This window comes from Drosophila guanche, unplaced genomic scaffold (genome assembly GCF_900245975.1).
Source record: "Drosophila guanche unplaced genomic scaffold, DGUA_6, whole genome shotgun sequence".
NCBI classification, from domain to species: Eukaryota; Metazoa; Arthropoda; class Insecta; order Diptera; family Drosophilidae; genus Drosophila; species Drosophila guanche.
The window spans coordinates 1,754,030-1,773,227 of NW_022995751.1; the positions used below are offsets into that span (position 1 = coordinate 1,754,030).

The 19,198-nt window shown below is 42.2% G+C and overlaps 1 protein-coding gene across 16 annotated transcripts in view; it reads left to right on the forward strand.

Annotated features, from left to right (window-relative positions):
* The window catches only part of LOC117587191 (protein nutcracker-like), a 100,320-nt gene that overhangs the window by 63,335 nt on the left and 17,787 nt on the right, over positions 1-19,198 (forward strand). For 2 of the 16 annotated variants that reach the window (XM_034277724.1, XM_034277726.1), the window contains exon 1: positions 5,644-6,719. The exons of 11 other annotated variants lie outside the window; for them this stretch is intronic. In XM_034277724.1, the coding sequence (XP_034133615.1) occupies positions 5,690-6,719 (1,030 nt within the window). In that variant the 5' untranslated portion in view covers positions 5,644-5,689. Of the gene's footprint in view, positions 1-5,643; positions 6,720-19,198 lie in introns of those variants that run through there. 3 more of the 16 variants (XM_034277728.1, XM_034277731.1, XM_034277729.1) reach the window with 3 other exon arrangements.

Genomic DNA, 19,198 nt, shown 5'->3' on the forward strand with positions numbered 1-19,198 from the left:
GTTTTGGTTTTTGTGGCTGCTGCAGAATTGCATAGCTGTGGCTGTGGCTGCTGCTGCTGCTGTTGCTGTTGCAGATTGCAGATGGATGTGCAACAGGCAAACACAAACATAAATAGCCATGAGGCACGGACGAACATGGCCATGACCATGGCAATTGCAGCAGCGCGTGTGACAGCAGTGGCAAAGGGTGGAATGGAATGGAATCATCATCGTCGTTGTCGTCGTCGTCGTCATTTGCTGCATTGACGCACACACAAAGCATCCCAGTCTGAATGCCACACTCCCACACCTATTGCTTCTCTGCCACACTCCCTCTGAGTAGCCGCAATATTCCTCCTTATTTGTTGATTTCAATCAGACGACGACGACGAGGACTACAACGAGGTGGACTCTGTGGTGTACATTAACGGAGCAGAGCGGGAAACGGACGGAATGGGACGGAACAGGACGGACTTTGACGGAGGGCCAGGACACGGCAGAACCCGATTGAGCCGGGCCAACAAACAGTCATAAACAAAGCACACACACACACACACACACACACACAGACCGAGAAGAGACCAAAGCGAACGAACGGAAGAGCGGCGGAGAGAGAGATCAGAAAAAAAGCTTTTATTATTTCGTTTTCGCTAAGAGAGCTTTTGCTCTCTTTCAATCGTTTAGCCAGAAATTCAGAGATGCTTGTGGGAATGAAAAGAGGAAGATAGAGGGAATATTCATAATAGTTAGTTAAATATTCAGATTTATTTGAGCAATATTCAGTACTCCATGAATTTTCAATTGATATTATTTTTTTTTTAGAACAAAATGTGCAATGAAGTTTGTAAAATTAAATTCATGATAATATTTTCATGGTAAATAATGTAGGTTTTGGGCTAAAAGGTTGATAGGCACTTCGCTGCAATATTTACCGCTTAAATTTCTTTAAATAGAAACGAACTCCAAGGAGGAACTATGGCCAGATAATGATCAAACATATTAGTACTTTGAATGTATTTTTAGGAATTTTTTTTATAGTTTATACTTCAGTTTATCCTTTATTTAATTTCCTAGTTAATGCTTTATTTTTTCCTCTATTTTATTCCATTGTTACTCCTTTAGTTCATCCTCTTATATAATACGTTCTCGTTGGCTTCAATTTCAATTATAAACTTTGTTAAATCTCCTAAATTATTCAAATTCATTCTAACCCATCCATCCCATGCCATCCAAAGGCTTGAAAAGTGTCATTAATAATTGCCTTATGGTGCCATTGTCTTGCAACATTGTGTGGCTAATTGACAGGCCAACGTGCAGCAGCAGAAACAGCAGAAGCATCAGAAGCTCTCATTTAAGAGAGCAAAAACACGCAATTCTCTTTGTCTTTCGTTTGGTTGGTTTTGGTGGAAAAAGCTCTCTCCTTTTCTCTTTCTCTTTTCTTATCAGCGGCTGATGCTGTCGCTGCTGCTGCTTCTGCTGCCGCTTTGGTGGTGTCTCCACTTGTCTTGGGTGGCACGACGCGTCCTCTGTGTGTGGTTTCGCGTCGCTGTCGCTGCTCGTTTGCGCGCTCTGCTGTGCCGTAGCCACAGCCATAACCATTGCCGTTGCCGTCGCCGTGTCATGAAAAACATTTGGACGGCTTCCGTTTGGCATCAGTTTGTTGGCAAATCTCGAACCCGTCGGCCGCAACAGCACACACTCCCCAAAGCATAAGGAAATCTAAGAAACACTGGGAGCAAGACATTCACCAGAGATCTACCAGCAGCAGCAGCAGCAACATCAACGTGCAACGTGCAACACGAATAAAAACATTCTCCACTAAAAAAGCGCCGCAAAAGACACAAGAAATGTTTATCAAAGAAATAAGCAACGAAACATATGTGATGTGATACGAAGAATCCAACGCGACTTTTCGGTTTTTCATTGAGTTGTTGTTTTCTCCCCCCAAATCCCCCCTCGTTTCACTCGGTTCAATCTCCCCGTTCCTGATTTTTTGGTAATTTCCTCAATTTTTTTACGAGCTGCTAGACTGTTTATCGAAGTGTGTGTGTCCGTGTGTAAAAAAGTTAATTTAACAATTTTAATATCCGCACAAAAATATGTGGCCCACGTCTTTTTATGATTTCTCTTTTATTTCAATGCGCAAATAAATAAAAACAATTTCTGAAAGAGAGAGAAAGAGCGAGTGGATCATAAATTTGAAAATTAAACATCAAGTGCATTGACTTTATCCCCCCACTCAAAGAGAGAGAGAGAGAGAGAGAGAGAGAGAGAGAGAGAGTGAGAGGATCGGCGGCAGAGGAGAGCCAAAATATCCAAGGCACAAAGTCAAGGTGTTTTTTGCCACCCTATGAAAATAAAATAAACTCTTGTTAATGTTTTCAACAAGTTTGAGTGTATTTTTATGCGTTATTTATGCAACTGACAAACGAATTAATCCACAATGTAAAATAAGAATATAGTCAACATCTGTGCGTGCTTTCAAATAAAAACAATAAATTGTGAAAACGTAAGGGAAATTGTGTGCAAAAAATATATGGAAAATGTTGTTTGAGTAAAAGCTGATTCTCATATTGTTTCAAGAAACGTTTAAAGAAATTGCTGCAGAAATTAATCAATGTCAAAAAATCTAATTGAATCGATAAAAATGTTTCGTAAATTCTTCAACAATTCGCCATTAAAGCAATTTCTTCTATCATGAGAATCTTTGACGCTCTATTGAGATGAACAAACAATAATTTCAATTGCAATTGTATACAAATAATCGCTTAAATCAATAAATGTTGCGTATCAAATTTCAATTTAAATAAACAATCGTTTCAAAGAGATTGGCTTTTCCCATTCTAAAACTCTCTTTAATCGCATTAGTGATGGATACTTGTCTAAAAGTTGTTCCCCACCCAAACACGCACACAGGAAATTAATGCGAAATAATGAAAACAAATATTTGCTTTTTGTAAAATCAGCTTTTGCCTTAACACACACACACACACACACACACGGAGATATATCCTCTTTGTGCCACGCCCCTGAATGTTAGAAATTGCCATTCAATTATAAGTTTTATTTGCGACCAAGAAAAGTAAACCACCGAAAATTGCAATTTGATTTCCGAGGCTCAGACGAACAAACAGGAAGAAGGAAAACCACTCACATGAGACATTATTCATGGCTCTGATGTGTGGGGAGGATGGTAAAAGTTTTGCAATTAGAGAAAGTCGAAGCTCAATCAAGGCACGGGAGAGAAAGCGAAGCAGAGAGACATGGATAGAGGGAGAACACAGCTAGATAAATAGGAAAAGGAAATGCCGCATCAAGTGGAAAATGCTACATCGTTATCCTCTGGTCGTCCATTCCACAGTTACTATTTACTCGTACAACTTGTGCTGTCTCTCTCTCTCTCTCTCTCGCTGTCTGTCTCTTTAAAGCACCTGGGGAGAGGCACGTGTATCTCTCAGATACATAAATAATAACAGAGGAGCGATGGAAGAGACGCACTAGCAAATGGCCATCGATATGGCCAGAAACAGCAGCAGCTGTGGATGCCATATTCTGGAGTGTCCTTCACAGCAAGAATGAGAAAGAGATAGGGAACGAGGGGGATTCTGTCTTTCCTCTAGAGGGTGCTGAACTCCTAGCTCGTTCCAGTAGAAGAAAAAACAGACCTAAGCAGAGGCTTATTTGTTGCTGCCACGACCCCGCAAAAAGCTTAAGTGACTTTTGTGGCATGCTCTGGCATAATTCTTTCTTCGTTTTCCATTTCCCAACCCCCCACTCGGCTGGTGCTTTTCGGGAGTTCTTGCAAGTGAAATTAATGAAGCAGTTCATCTGACACTGAATTGATTGGCTTATTGCGCTGGCAGGCACTCGATAGCCGCCCCAGCCTGAGGCGCCACCAAGCGAAAGGAACAGCTGCTACATGCCAGAGAATATGGAATTTCTGTCTCACAGAGTGTGTCCCCATCTTTTTTGGTGTAGTTGTAGCTGTCTCGCAGGACTTGGATTGGGGATAAGTGGAGTGCGATGACAGGACATTTCTCTGCTTGATTGCATGCCTCATTTGTCTCTGTTTCTGTTTCTGTCTGGCCTCAGCATATGGCACAGAGAGAGAGAGAGAGAGAGGGAGAGAGTGAGAGACCGTCTTCTCATAATTGAATTCCTATCAAAACCGCAAATAACATCAAAATTACATTATCTCTCTCTCTGCACTCTTTCTAACTGCCGCGCTCCCTCTCTCGCTCTTAATTGCAAACCATTTTGGATATTTCAGTCACGTTTCAGTGGCAGCATCAATACGCCACAACACCAGAACCCACCAAAACCGACACTCAACCCCTCAATCTATCAATATTTGGCAGCCAATAGCTACTCCTCTTTTATTTATTTTTTGTGGATTTTGTTGTCGGCCTTCCTCAACTTTTTCATTCGCCTTTGAACCATTAATTTTTTCGGTTGCCAAAAACATTTACATAATAGCATTAGGAGTCAGCGGGGCACGGAGGAGCATGCGGTGGCCTCCATGTCCCATTTCCCCTAGTGTCATTTGTTTGATTAGCAATTTCCATTGGGGCGTGACACAAACACTTGCGGGAAGAATCACCCAGGAAACTCGAAGAAAAGAAAAAAGCTCTTAAAGAAGATTCAAAGAATTTCCTATTTATTTTAGCAAAACAGAAACAAATAAGCCAAAAGGGAGAATAGACATTGAAAAGTTACTATACAGCAAAAAGAACATACTAAATATATTGTGTTTCCTGCAACAAAAAATTCAAATCTACAATAAATAAACAAAAGAAATACCAACAAAAAACTACGATTTTAACAGGCGGAAAGAAAAGCGAAGAAACTCTACTTGAACGGTTAACAAAACTTGCAAATTAATGTCAACTACGGGTCGGTTGTTCTACTATACACAAGGATTAACTATTAACTAAACTAAACAAGTAATAAACTAAATACTATACATATACCGCATAAATTATACAGATATATTTATCTACAAGCAAACGGAAAAAGACAAAAGCAGTTAAAGAGGCTTTCAAACGAAAAAAAAAACACTAAAACATTCAATGTGAACAGAAATTCAATTTTAAACAATAAACATTAAAGTATACACCACAAAAAAAAATAGATATATATATAAATATTCAATATAAAGTACCTAATACCAAAAATAACGCTTAATTGTTTGAACGTTACCAAAAATACCAAAAAAAGTAAACATATTTTTAAAAGAGAATTAAATATTTAGCTTACAATAAAACGAAAGCCAAACAAGCAACAAAGTCAACTAAGTAAATAAATATTAGTTAATTACAATACAAAAAGCCAAGGCAAAGCAAACAATAACAAAGAGAGAGAGAGGAACATCAAAAGCAAAACAAATAGCAAGATGGCTAAGCAACAGTGGTAAAGAGCAAAACACTAGAAACACACAAAAAGCAACACTAAAGATACAAAACGCAGAAATTGAAAGCTTCCATTTATTGAATAACAAATAAACACAAATACTACGAATACGACAGAGATATATCCAGAATATATATGCATAAAAGTTACTATTTTCTATAAATTTATCAAAGATCAAAGCTATATATAAAATATATACATGTTTGAGCCGAATTTGAAGCTGCTATATTTACAAAAACAATAAACAAAACTATACATAAAACGACATATAAGTAAAATATATAATTTGGAGGCCACACAAATGCTGCAATACGAAACCGCCTGCGGTCATCAACAGCAACACCAGGAGCAACAGATCTTGCAGCGAGATCAACAACAGCAGCAGCAGCAGCAGCAGCAGCAGCAGCAGCAAAGCTTGCAACAATTGCGGCAGCAACAGCTGCCACAGCAGCGTAGACAAACCTACAAAGAGTACTTGCAGCAGCATCAGCAGCAAAAGCAGCAACAACAACAGGGTAGCAAACAGCCCGTACGCATCTTTCGTGTGCATTATATTCGATTAAATTCCAAAGACGGCGTACCGTCAATCAATCGCCAGGCGGCTGCTGCGTCCGCCGGATCCGGGAATTCAAACAGCTGCGGAGGCAATGCCACAAATGGCTCCAAAATGAAGACAATTGCCCCGAATATACGTCGGAGGCGACGCTGCGATAAGCATCACCTGGAGCTCTACTGCAATGAGACGACAACACCGCCGACGCCAATGCCCTCCAGCAGCCACAGCTGCAGCTCCAGCGGTGGTGGTGGCAACACCACAACCAGCAACAGCAGCAGCAATGCTTGCCACCACCTGAAACCCGCGGCTGGGGGTTTGCGTCTCAGGGAATGCATCACGGCACCATCGACGGCTGCCAGCTCTCCAGTGGATGAACACATGTGCATACCGGCGCCGCCAATCACACCGCCGCCGGCCTTCCTCACCGAAGGATATAAGCGCTCCAGCACCTCGGTGTCCACCTCGGCCTTGCCCAGTGCCACGAGCAGCAGCAGTGGCGGGGGCAACAGCCATGAGACAAGACAGCAGACACCACAGCGAACCCCCAGCCAGGCGCAGATTCAGCTGCAGAGACAGTCACTGCTGGCCACAACGACGTCGACGATGCCGATGCGGCAGCAGAAACCATTTCCAATTGTTGGCAAACTTTCAGCTGGCATCGGTGGAGGGAATGCGAGTGGAGGCAGCGGCATCAAGCCACGAACAACGGCCACCATAGCGGTCACATTGAACAGCGGCAGCAACAAGCCACGTGCCACGGTCAAGCGGAGTTTAGGTAAGCGGATGTGTGCCAGAGTGTGTGTTTAAGGGAGAGAAAGGAAAACGGAAGAACCTCCTCCAAAGTATGCTATGAAACATGGCCGATGGGCATTGCAACGTTTTATGGCAATGGCCATAAAGTGGAGGGGACTGTACCACAGTCTCTGTATGTGTGTGTGGCAGAGTCTTTAAACAGCGTGTGTGTGTGTGTGTGTGTGTGTGTGTGATGGGTGTGGTCAAGCCATAAAGACGACCAAATTGCAGCTGCGTTCAAAGAGGCGTGTTACCAAAAGTGGCATGTGGCATGTGGCAGAGGGAGAGGAGTATGGAGCGATGCCTTTTGTGGCTGTGGCAATGGCTGGCTGGTGGTGTGGTGTGGGCGATTAGGCTTAAGCTTGCAACTTTATTGAAAACTTTTATGCTACAAAAAGCTCTGAAAGAGAGGGAAACTGAGAGGTAGAGTGATATATTCAGAGCTTAACTACAGCTACAAAACTGTCGATCCATGTTCGCATGGATTTAATGGATTATGGCAAGAGTACAGAGAAAGTACTTGGCTTTAAAGGGAAAGTACATTTAATGGTTGGAATAATGGAATTATTTTCCGACGGTTTCCGCTGCTCCAAGTAGAGCTGTTATGGGAAATAATTTCGTGATTTTATAGGTTTTATTCCCTTATTTATATTATTTTATATTTCCATATTTTCTGTTTTCTATTGATGATTCCATGATGCCTAAGTTTTAAAAGTTCCGCTCTTTCCACCATACAATTTCCATTGAAAATCAGCTCTCTGCAAAGAAATTTTTCTTCCACCATCACGAAAAGAAAGCAAAGAAAATATGAGCCAATCAACAGGACAGACAGACAGACAGACAATCGGGCAATTGGCTGCATGTGTTCAAGCAACTATTTGCTTGATTCCGGGTGTAAATAGCTCCATTATTGGGTGGAACAAATCAGCCCAGAGGAGACGTGTGGGTGTCATGTCGTGTGTGTCTGTCTGCACACAGTTTGTGCCCCCACTGATACTGATACCCTGGTGGCGAGGGGAAGACGTCTGCATATGCAAATGTTGAACATCAGAGCAGAACGGGGCAGAGCAGAGCACAGCTGAACGGTGCGGAACGCAGAGGAGTGCTGAAAAATGTCAATAAAAATAAGTTTCAATGCAATTGTCGCCTCCTTTCGTATCACGATAGTTGATTGCATTTGCGCTGTTGACGCCCGGAATTGCACATTGAGGGGCGAACATTCTGGCAGGAGAGGCTGCAGATTGTTGGGAAAAATAAATTGTTGAGAAATGTCACGGCTCACATTTCTTTTTGTGGAATATAATGAAAAGTTTTTCTAATTTCTAGAGAATTTTTCAACCCAGGTGTATTCTAGTGAGTAATTTTCTAAGCATGGAAGGCTTTTCCGTAGAATTTACCCTGACCCAAAAGTTCTCTTGTAATTTCGAGAGCTTCCTCTCATTTCTTGGTCAATTTCTGCACCTATTAGGCTAATGATTTTAGGCCATAAATTGCATAAGGTACGAATACGAGAAATGCCAAACAGAGTCTGTTCTGTCGAGAGTTTGGGTGGAGAAGAAAAGGCTTGCATGAGTTTGCCAAAAAGGCTGTGTATGTGGAGGGAGGAGAGGAAAGGCAGCAGCAGCAGGGATTTCATAATAGATTGATGGAGGAGAAGTGGTTGAAGAAGTAGAAGCAGAATCCAGGCCAGAGGCAGCAGCAGCACCGCAGAAAGAGGAGACGGCAGGTAGATGGAGGCAGAGTGGCTGTGCCAGTGGCCGAGTGCATGTTATGAAATATTCAATCAAATAAACAATTTTCAAGCCATAAATCCGACCAAACAGCCAAGGCTTTGGCCGCCTTCTTGGCTCCTCCTTTTGCCAACTGTCTGTTAGTTTATTCGTCTGTCAGCTGGTCTGTCTGCCAGTTGATTCGTCTGTCAGTAAGGCAGTCTATCCCCGTCTGTCGTTTACTCAGTCAGAGAGTCAGATATATAGAGGAGTATCTTTACCTTCATCTCAATCTTTAGTTGAATATTTTTTGTGTAAGGCATTCATTTCATTATTAAAATATTTTACTTATGCCTTCTCCTGTTGACTCTTGCCTCCTGCCTCCTCCTGCTGCCACTGCATTTACCTCGCAAACTATTTGCCTGCACAATTTTCCGATCAAATTTTCTTTAGCAGTTTCTTTTGCAATGACAGCAAACGGCAGGAAAGAAACTTGTATAATATAATGCAGAACCCACCTAATGGAGAAAAACTTGATGAATGAAAAGGAAGGAAGGTGGGGAGGTGGGAGGTGCGGGAGGGCAGCACACGGTTGTAAGGATGTTTCGTCGTTAGTTTTCGAGTGGGCTTTGATGGGCTACAACTTTTAAGAGTCTCCCCCAGTGAAGAGTTTTTTTCTTACCATTTCTCATTTCTCTTTTTTACTTTAATTGGAATTTAATTTGTACGTTGGCTTTGCCAGCTCTCTCTCTCTCTCTCCCCCTCTTCACCTGTACAGCTGTGATTATTACTTTTGCCCTTCTCTGATTAATTTTTCTCTGGAATTGTACACCATTTTCCTCTGTTCGATCTAATTTTCTATTCTCAGAGTGTACTCCAACATTTTCCGAGAATGCGCTGTCCACGGCATTTTGTGCTTAGTTCTAGGTAATCCCATTTCCATCTGTAAGTTCAATAAACACTTTCCTAGAAGAGTCATTGTGACAATGTCTGTTTGCCCAATGTTGCATGCAGCAGAAGTACTCGTATGACAATTCCCGGAAGCGGTTTTCAAGGGCACCAGCTTTGTGAGAGCTGCGGAAAAGGCGTTTCAGCGGCTGCTGGCTCGAAAACTGCACTATGGATCTTAAGAATGAAAAACCATCTAACAAATTGGGAAATAAGACTTCGTTTTGATTGCAAAAAAGTCTCCCAAATAAGGAAAGGAACTTCACCCACAAATAGATTGATGCTTTAGGCAATAAACACATCGACTTTGTAACTCCCTATTCCCATACCTGTACCTAAACACTTTCTATAATTGAAAAATTCTAAACAAAATGCATCATTGCAGGGTAAAAACTTGCGTGGCAGAATGGCCAAAATGTCAACGAGTAAACCGATGAAAGTTTCCATTGAATTTTCGATTGAGCGCCGCTCGTCGGTTGCTGTTCAAAATTAATTGCCAATTAATGGGAAAGTTTCCTGAAAAGCTTGAAAGAAAGTTTCTGTTGCATGGTGCCACTGCCACTGCCTGCTGTGGGTTAAGGTCTAAGGGAATGTGTGTTTGTGTGTGGCATGTGGCAAGTGGCAAGTGGCATATGCTGCTGCAAACTCGAGAGTAAAGTAACAGCCAGAGGAATTTCTGCGTTGCAATTGCTAATGTGGCAGTGAAGTTTCCATTTCACTGCCAGAAGTGGGTGCTGTTGTGGGAGTGGCTCCTGCCGTCTGTTAATAATTAAATGCATCATGCGGGACGGGACTGTACTCATTTTGTATATTCCACTCGTATTTATTATAAGCCAACTTTTCAAACACAAGCCTTGACGGCCAGGGCGGCATTATAATCTGCAAACATTAAACATTTGCCCAGCCCCCTCCAGTGCCAGCCCACCAAAAGAGTGGCATAGTCATCATCCGTGAAGGCAGGAGCGAGGGAGTGTGGGAGTGTGGCATGCCCGTAGCTTTTTAATTGAATGCGTGACTCGTTGAAACTTTTTGTGATTTGCCACACAGAGCGAAAGAGAGACAGAAGAGTGCGTGTGTGTGTGTGTGTGTGTGTGTTTTTTTGTGGCAAATATAAAGCTTGCCACGTTGACAGTTTTTGGATGGCGCTGTTGCTGTAGCTTCTATAAGTCGATTAAATGAAGCAGCAAATGTGGCAAGCTTTTAATGAGAAGTAGCTCAAAAATATTCTGCAGAGAAAGAGAAGGAGGGAGGGAAGGGTGTTGTCTCCATTAATTACTCAAATTGTTTCGATTAACATTTAATTACATAATTATAAGCCTCCCAGGGGCGGGCTGACACAATTTGATGGGATTTCTTGAGGGTTTTCTTAAGCATTTATTAGTTATAAATACATTTATTGTCTTAGAGTGCAGCATTTATTAATTTATTGTCTTAAATCTCTTCCCTTTTCAGGTGAGTTTCAAGTTAAGAACCGAAAAGCAGTCAGTCTTAGGCGCAGCCATGGAATTAGACAACAAAGTAAGCCAAGAAAATGTGATTTGAATTATTAGTTGTTGTAATATTAGAGACTTCTTTAGCTTCGGGCTATCTTAAAGGTACATTTGGCTTCTATAGAGATTTAGTTTGAATTTATTTCTTTACTTAAAGATGCATTTTTTCATGTTTTACCCAATTTCCATTTTCTTTTATTCTCTTTGAAAATAGTTTACCTTCTTCAAGCATCTTTAATGCCCTTTCGTTTTTTTTTTTATTGTGTCTAAAAATATCATTTGAAGTACGTTGTTTTTTTATAATCAATCAAAATGTGTCCTCGAAGGCAATCAAAGTGGCGAAAGTGTAATCAATTATTGTGTCACGACAAAGTGGGTACGCAAGCAGCAGGCTTCACTTTAGGTAGCCCTTCTGGCTGCTCCTCTGTTGCTCCTCCTGTTGGTCCTTTTCTGCTATGGTGGAAGTATGGAAAGGTATTTTCCTGCCAGCGCGAAATAAACAACGAGAAAATTGCAGCTGCAGCAACAAAAACAAAAAAAAAAAAAGAGGAAAGCGGAAGATGTCAAGTGAAAGTAATCTAATAAAATTGAGGAAATAGAAAGGCGTTTATTTATGATACTGCCCACAGAGTGGAGGCAGTCAGCTAGAGAGAGATGTGAGGAAAAGGCAGAAGAATACAAAGAAAGAGGAAAAAGCCAACAGAGAGAGCGAGAGAGAGAGAGCAAGAGGATGGACCGGGCCACTCGAGGTATTTCATGTGGAATATCTGCTTGCAACACTGCAATTGCAATTGCAACTGCAACTATTTGCTAAAACAATTTCAATGAAATTACTTTCACCCACACACAAACAAAGACACACCAACAGAGAGGCACACACACACACACACACAGAGAGAGAAAGAGACTGTTGGAAAACTGGCAAGCAGGCAAAACCGTTGCATACTTATTTGGGGCAGCATTTAAATTGCCATTTTTGACAGTTCTCCCCCGCAAATCTCCGACTCTCTCTCGCTACTATTCTCCCAGCCTCGTGTGGCTGTTGTTTTTACTGCAATTTTACATAACAATACCGTGTGCCGTGCTGCTGGCATTTGGCCAGTGTAAAAAGTAACCAAAAAAATGCATACAAAACATTGTTTGCTGCATGCCACAAAAATATGTAATTAAGAATCGTTTTCTGGGAATAGGAGTGGGCAGGGTGCAAGGGGATAGGGGAAAGGAGAAGTAGGAGGCTGGTGGGTTGCAACTTTTCCGAAACGCACTTTCCAATGCGGCACGTGGGCGCAGTCATGTGTGCGTCTGTTTATCAGCTCTTGCCGCGTCCTTGCACACCAGCAAAAAGAGAAGACAAAAAAGAGCAGCAGAAGCGAAAGAGATACAGAAAGAGAGCCAGAGCGAGCGAGAGAGAGAGAGAGAGACTGAGTGTAAGTGGGGAAAGAGTAAAATGCAACCATGGGAATCAACATCCGGCGCGTGTGGCAATGTAACAGGAAGACTGAAGCAGCAGCAGCATCAAACCAGTTGTGGCAGTGGCAGCATCGTTAGTGGCAGAGAGGAAGAGTCAAGAGTAGTGACAGAGCCAGCAGCAGCAGCAGCAGCAAGTGGCAAGTGCAAGGTCAGCAGCTCCTGTTGAAGGACAACAGGATGCCAGTAGCAAAAAGCAGCAATTGCTGTTGCAGCCCCCCTCCCCTCGCTCTCATGTCTATCTCTCTCGTTGCCTTCCCCATAGTGCACTTCCTGCTTTCATTTTCCAACATATTTCCCCCCTAACCCCTGGCCAGCCCTTGGCCCCACGTCTTTTATGCTCGTCCCCTCCTGCATTTCAGTCCACACAAAGCACAATTGTCGCGCGCTCTGGTTTTTGTGTGGATTTTTGCCTGCATTTGTTGTACGATTGTTTGTCTTTGCCTGTGTGTGTGTTTTTACATGTGTGTGTTAACCAGTATTCTGTGACGTTTCATTTCGTTTCGTTAAACATTTTGCGGTCTTTTGCGCGCTTTTCACTTTAATTGTGGGCCCAAGCGAGTGATTTTCGCGGGGACATTGCAGCAGCAGCAGCAGCAGCAGCGGGCACTGTACTGTGTGCATGGCAACTGAGATTGCTAAAAACACTCCACTGGGGAAAAGTGGCTGCCCAAATTGGGGCGACTGAGTGGTTAACTTTTTGCACGGGTTTTTTTTTAGTGGAAGTTGTGTGACGGTGGAAATGGTGGGTCCGCATTTGGGAAACATTTCTATGACTTCTTCTACGACTTCTGCTCAGCCCTAAGGCTCTGGCTTTGCTCTGTGTGTAGCTCAATTGTTTATTTTATTGTATTTATTATGTATTTATTTTATTTATGATTGCACAAACAAACAAATAGCTGAATGGTTAACTACTTCCTCTAGTAGCACTTCGACTGCTTCATTTACCGCTTTGCCAAATGCTGCTTGCACTGCTTAAACTGCTTCTGCTTAAACTGCTTTCCCCCAGAGGGCTTCTCTTACTGCTTTTCCACTCTACGTTCTATGGCTACTTTTTTTGTTGCTGCCACTCAACTTTTGCTGAAACTTCTTGAGCTTTCATCTTCGGCTGTTTATCTTTCCGTTCAACTTCAACCTTTCCTCTCCTTGCCATTCCACTTCAACTTCAACACCTTTCCACCCAGCCACTCCCATCATAATTTGCTGCCACACACAAAGTTCAAGGCTGCAACAAGTGTGTGCAAACAATCAACGAAACGAACTGATCCCTGGGCCTTCTCGCCTGCCATGTTCCACTAATTCCATACTCATTTATCAATGTTAGCCCCAGAGCCAGAACCGATCCCCTATTCCTGCTACTGCCACTGCCCTGCATAATTTTCTATGCCACATAATTCAAATTTCTGTGCCTGCTGTTCTGCCTGCCACTTTGTGTCGGGGGCTCGTTAAATAATTCAATGCTAATCTTTAAATTAAAATCAACTCTCGACTCGACGCTCGATGCTCGACTCTAGACCATTAAAAACAGACAGGACCAGGACCGCAGGACCGAAAAACTGTTTGCGCTTGCCACCATTGAAAATAGAAAACAAAAGCAAACGACGACTCTACAGCCACAACAAAAATATTTTTAATATAATAAAATTAAAATGATATTCCATTGTTGAATGCCGCATCGCCCTACCAGTTGCCTGACTTGCTGCACTTGCCACTGGAAAATTGTATTCATCGTTTTGCAGGTGGCTTTTTTGCACGTTTTATATTTGTGTCTGCAGTTTTTTTGTACGTTTTTCTTTGGTGCTTTTGCATAAAATATTTGTAGCAGGAGCTTGGTGAAAATTCAGTAAAAAAAAATTGAGGGAAAATTCATGAAGCGTGGCGTGGCTATGACGTGGTGGTGTCTCCTAGCGCCTCTCCCCCTCTCTGAATCTGTCTGTGTCTTTCTGTGTGTCTCCCTTTTGGCCCTGTGTGTTCTCCTTTCCGACCCCGTGTCACAGTGTCTCTCCCTTTCAGGCTTTATCTCTGCGCCATAACCTCGTCTCCTATTTGGACTCTCTATCCGCCCGCCCTCTATCCAACCACCCCTTTTGCTTCCCTCCAACAATTTGCGTTGAAAATTTGCACAATTTTCGGTGCCCTGTCTGTGGATCTGTGGGCCTGCGGGGTGTCGGTGAGTGTGTGTGTGTGTGTGGGTGGGTTATATAATGTTGGGGGTGGTGGCCAAAGTTTGTACTCACTTAAATAGATGCCAGAAAAACGTATACACCGCCGCCTGGCATAATGTGGCAGAGACCCCTCCAGCATGCCCCGAATTCATCGTGTGTCAAACTAATGCTTAAAGTGTCACAGAATGTGCCACACCAGGGGGGCAAATGAAAGGCTGCTGCTGCCTCCTGCTGCTGGAAATTAAAAATTCAAATGAAAATTGCCAAGAGAAAAGGTAGAGGCAGAGCCACACAGTTGGAAAATTAGGCAGTGTGAGCGAGCAGAAGGGAAAAGCGAGTGGAATGGCACACAAATTAAGGACTTCCTTGTAGAAGAATTTCCTTTTTACTTCACTCCACACTGGATGACTTGGCCCAACACGAAAGTTGCTTTCTCTTTCCTTTCTATTCTATGCGCTCTCCTCTACCCACTTTATCTGCATTTCTCCCCACTTTCTGCCACTCTGTTTGGATTAAAATTTTAATTTCCTGCCACTCAATGCGGACTTCCTTAAGGAAGCCACTCGGGGGAGTCGAGATTCTACTGGTGGTCGCTTCGCTGGATTCACTGGCTTCGTTCAGGGAGTCCCTCTGGCCCTCCTCTTACATCATCTATATGTACTCCCAATCGATGTGAGGTTTTTCCTACTTAAGTATTATCAAAAGAGAGGACAGCTTTTCAGGGCAGTAGCTGTAAGCAGCTTATAGGAGAAATATTATGAAAAATAACACACAAATATTTTCCTGCAAAAATGTTGATGCAACAACTAGTTACACAGGATTCACAGCGATTCACTTGAGTTGTTCCCTTTGACAAAAGGTGTGGCGAAAACGTAGAATAAAGCAGAGGGAGGAAAACTAAAAGGAAAAGCCATGACAGGCAGGTAAAGGCAGAGCCAGAGCCAGAGATTCTCCTGCAGATGAAAGTCAAACGGGAAGGAGCGGCAGGCAGAGAGACCATAAAATTTATTGTTTGCCCCGTGTGTGGGAGTGGCTCAACTTTAATTAACCCTTTTCCACACAGATTTTCCAACCGCGTGCCACCCGCAGCACCCCCGACAAGAGGAAGCCAAAGGATAGGCCGGCCTTTAGATAAAATGCCAGGCGAAAATTAAACAGACAAGAAAAAAATAGAGCAGTAAAAGCAGCAAAAGAGCGAGACAAGAGCCGGAAAAACCTTTTACAGATTTCGTTTATCTTTTTTTCTGAGTTGCTGGGTTTTGTGTGGTTTTCCGCTTTTCCCAGGGTTCTTTTGCGGCTGACATTGCTGCTGTTGTTGCATAATTTTCACTTGCTTAAAGTCAAGGCCACAGCCATTCAGCCAGTCAGCCGCAATAAAATGCAGTCGCTAGGCTTTTTTTTCTAGAGGTTTCTGCGGTTTGTCGATTTGTCCTTGATCTTGGTCACCAAAAAGGGACGCTGCTTGCTCCTGTCATCATTATCTTTTGACCCAAATCACATCAGACACCCAAACATACTCGCATCTGTTTGTAGCATATTTTTTTTTTTTATATGACTAATGACTGTCAGGCGTTGACTTTTGAGCACAAAAGTTATGCCGTCGCTCTGTATCCTCGTCTCTGATGTCCTTTCTAGTAGTGTGTCTCTTTTTGATTTATGGTAATTTACTCGTATTTAGTATGGCGCCCTGCAACTGTCAGCAGCGTTCTGTATCTTGTATCTGTGTGAGTCTGTGGCAACTACATGTATCCCATAATTACTTGATAAATCTCTCTCCTCTAACAGTCTGCTCGTGTGTCCTGCATGTCCTTCAGGTTGTCCATGTAATTAAGCTCTTATCAAAGTTGGTCCATAAGGTAGAAGCAAAACTCTTGAAATTCAATTAGGAAAGGCAGAGCGAAACTTCAATGTGGGGTGGGAAGCGGGGAAACTTTATTCTTTTGCTGAAAGTAAACCCACGCTGCAGAAGGACAAAAGGTAGCTCCACTCTTTGGCTGGTAGTGAATAAAAACCCTACTCTTCTGTGGAAATAAGAAAATGGCACCAGGAACTTACCAAAGATATTCATTTGATGGATTGATTCGTGTGTCTTAATTACACTTTTACCCAGCAACTTCTGCCAACAATTTCACCCATTCCCCCACCACATCATATCACTGTAATCTACTTTGATGAAGGCACACAGACACCACTCATTAGTATATCAGGTTATGTAGTGTGGAATGGCTTGTGCGTGATCAGGAACAATCGAATTAGTGGGCGTGTTTTATTTCTACCTTATACCCGCATTTAAGGTAAGATTATGGGGAATTTGTTTTGGCTTTTGGGTGAGGATTATGTGAGTCAGTTTAGGGACACACTTATGTTGCGAGAAAGTTAACAGAAAAGTGACTCTTGGGGATTAATATGGCAGCAATAAGTTCTGATTTTGCTACCAATTTGTTTTCAGACTCCTTAGTTTTGTCTGACTTATTACAGCATTCTTTGGACTTCCCTTCCTGCGCATTTGCCATTCATCTTGTTGTCCAATTTCAATCAAATTAATTTCCTCCATTTATTTGCCAATGAAATTTAGTTTGCGCTGCTCCAGAAACAACAAAAAACAAATGATTATCCCCCCCACACAAAATGATGTCTAAAGAACGCATTTCCGCACATTCTGCAGCGTCAGCCTATGAAAATAAACGGAAAATTCAAGCACGCACAGAGAGAGAGAGAGAGAGAGAGAGAAGTAGAGAAAGACAGAGAGGAGCGAAGAGGTGGCAATGCTTGGGAGGGAACAACGTCATCAAGCGAGATGACGCCCCCATCATCCATCGTTTTTTGGGGGCCAAGAAAAACAAACAGAAGAAGCGGCACAGCAGCAGCAGCAGCAGCAGCAGAGGCAAACAAATTTTGCTCCAGCCAGGCCGTTGTGTCCGCCACATGCTAACGATAATGATGATGAAAATGGAAATGGTATAAATGCCGAGAAAAGCGAAAAACAAAAGCACCAAAACAACTATTCCCCCATGACCTTCACCCAATCGTTTTGGTCGTCGTCTATCGTTTGTGTATTTTTTGTTTGTTTCTTTTTTGAAAAACTTTTGAGTGACACGGAATTTTAATGAACTTCACCTTGTGGCAAGGCAACAAACAGAAACGCACAGCGCAGAACACACAGCATTTAGCTGGCAATTTGTTGCAATCTTTTTACATGTTAATGAACTGATGATCCATTCCCCTTGATCTACGTCGCTCTCTCTCTCTCTCGCTCTCCCTGGCAGTGGATTGTGGGAGATTATTTGTGGGGTGGCTGCCCATCTATTTTTGGCTGCCGCTCTTGATTATTTATTTATAACACATTTGCTCTTGCCTTAATGCATATTATAATTGTGTGACACATTGTGTGGGAATTTGTATATTTTTCTGCTGCTCTTTTTCTTTTTGGCTTCCATGATTCATGGCTGAGAGATGAAAATTCTCAGCGCCTCAACGGTGAAAATTCGTTGACGCCATAGACCTTATAGTACATTTTCTTTTGCTATATATTTTTGTGTCTTTCGCTCGGTTGTCTCTTTAATGTGCGAACATAATTCATATGTTTTATTTCTTTGGCTTAAATTCCTGCGCCACACAATTCCTTGCATACAACAAAATATTTTGTATTTTCCATTTGATATTTGCTTTCTTTTTAACGACTTTAAATAAATACATACAATAAATATATTGTACGAGTATCTATGTTGAATCCGGCGAGCAGAAAACATCGAAATATATAAATCAAGGCGGCAAGAATACAAATGCTATAAAAAACATCAGCGGCAGGAAACAACGTCAATCCTGTAGAATGAGTTTTTGAGATGGTTTTTCGTTCTTTTCCTTTAGTTGTTTTCTCTAATTTTTGTGCTAAGAAATTAAAGAATTCTTTGGTTTATTCTTCAGATATTTTCTTATGCCCTGAGATAGAAAATTAATCCCCTACTGAAAGCAGGAATCAGCATTAAACTTTTGGAAATGCTTTTCGGGGGTTTAGGATTTGGTTCAGCTCTTTGAAATATTTTTCATACATTTGCAAAACCCCAGAGATGGGAAATTGTGCACCTAATCATAGAGAATGTGACGGAGATATTCAATCAACAATTGTCTCGCAGAACAATCAATCATCAAGCGCAGGAGGGAAAGCTTCATTAATTCCGCCATGGCATCATCTGTGATGACAATTCCAACAGAAACAACATAAGATATGAGAAGTACTCCTTGAATTCCAAGACAGAGAGAGACAGATAGAGCCGAGGGCGGCGCCTCCATCAATCATGGGTAGCCACTCAAATGAGAATCTCTAGAGAAAATCCTTGGCGCTACTTGAGCTTTAATTTATGTTTATTACTTTCACTCTTCTTTCCTAACTTTCGCAACGCAGGCAGCAGAGAGCGAGAGAAAGTGGAGAGAGCAGTAATTTCATTTTAATTATGTCAGTTTTAGCGAAAAACGAACGAACCCGGCCCAGTGGTGTGCCTTGTTGTCAACAGATTCTTTAGCCAAACAAAAACAACAAATCATCATCAGTGGGACAAGCAGCAGCAGCAGCAGCAGCATCTGTGGTACTGGGCATGTTCATTATCATCATCATGAGATTGACCTTGCCGTCTTCCGCTGTTTTTTTTTTTTGGCCAAAAATAATGGCTAATTTATGGCCAAAGT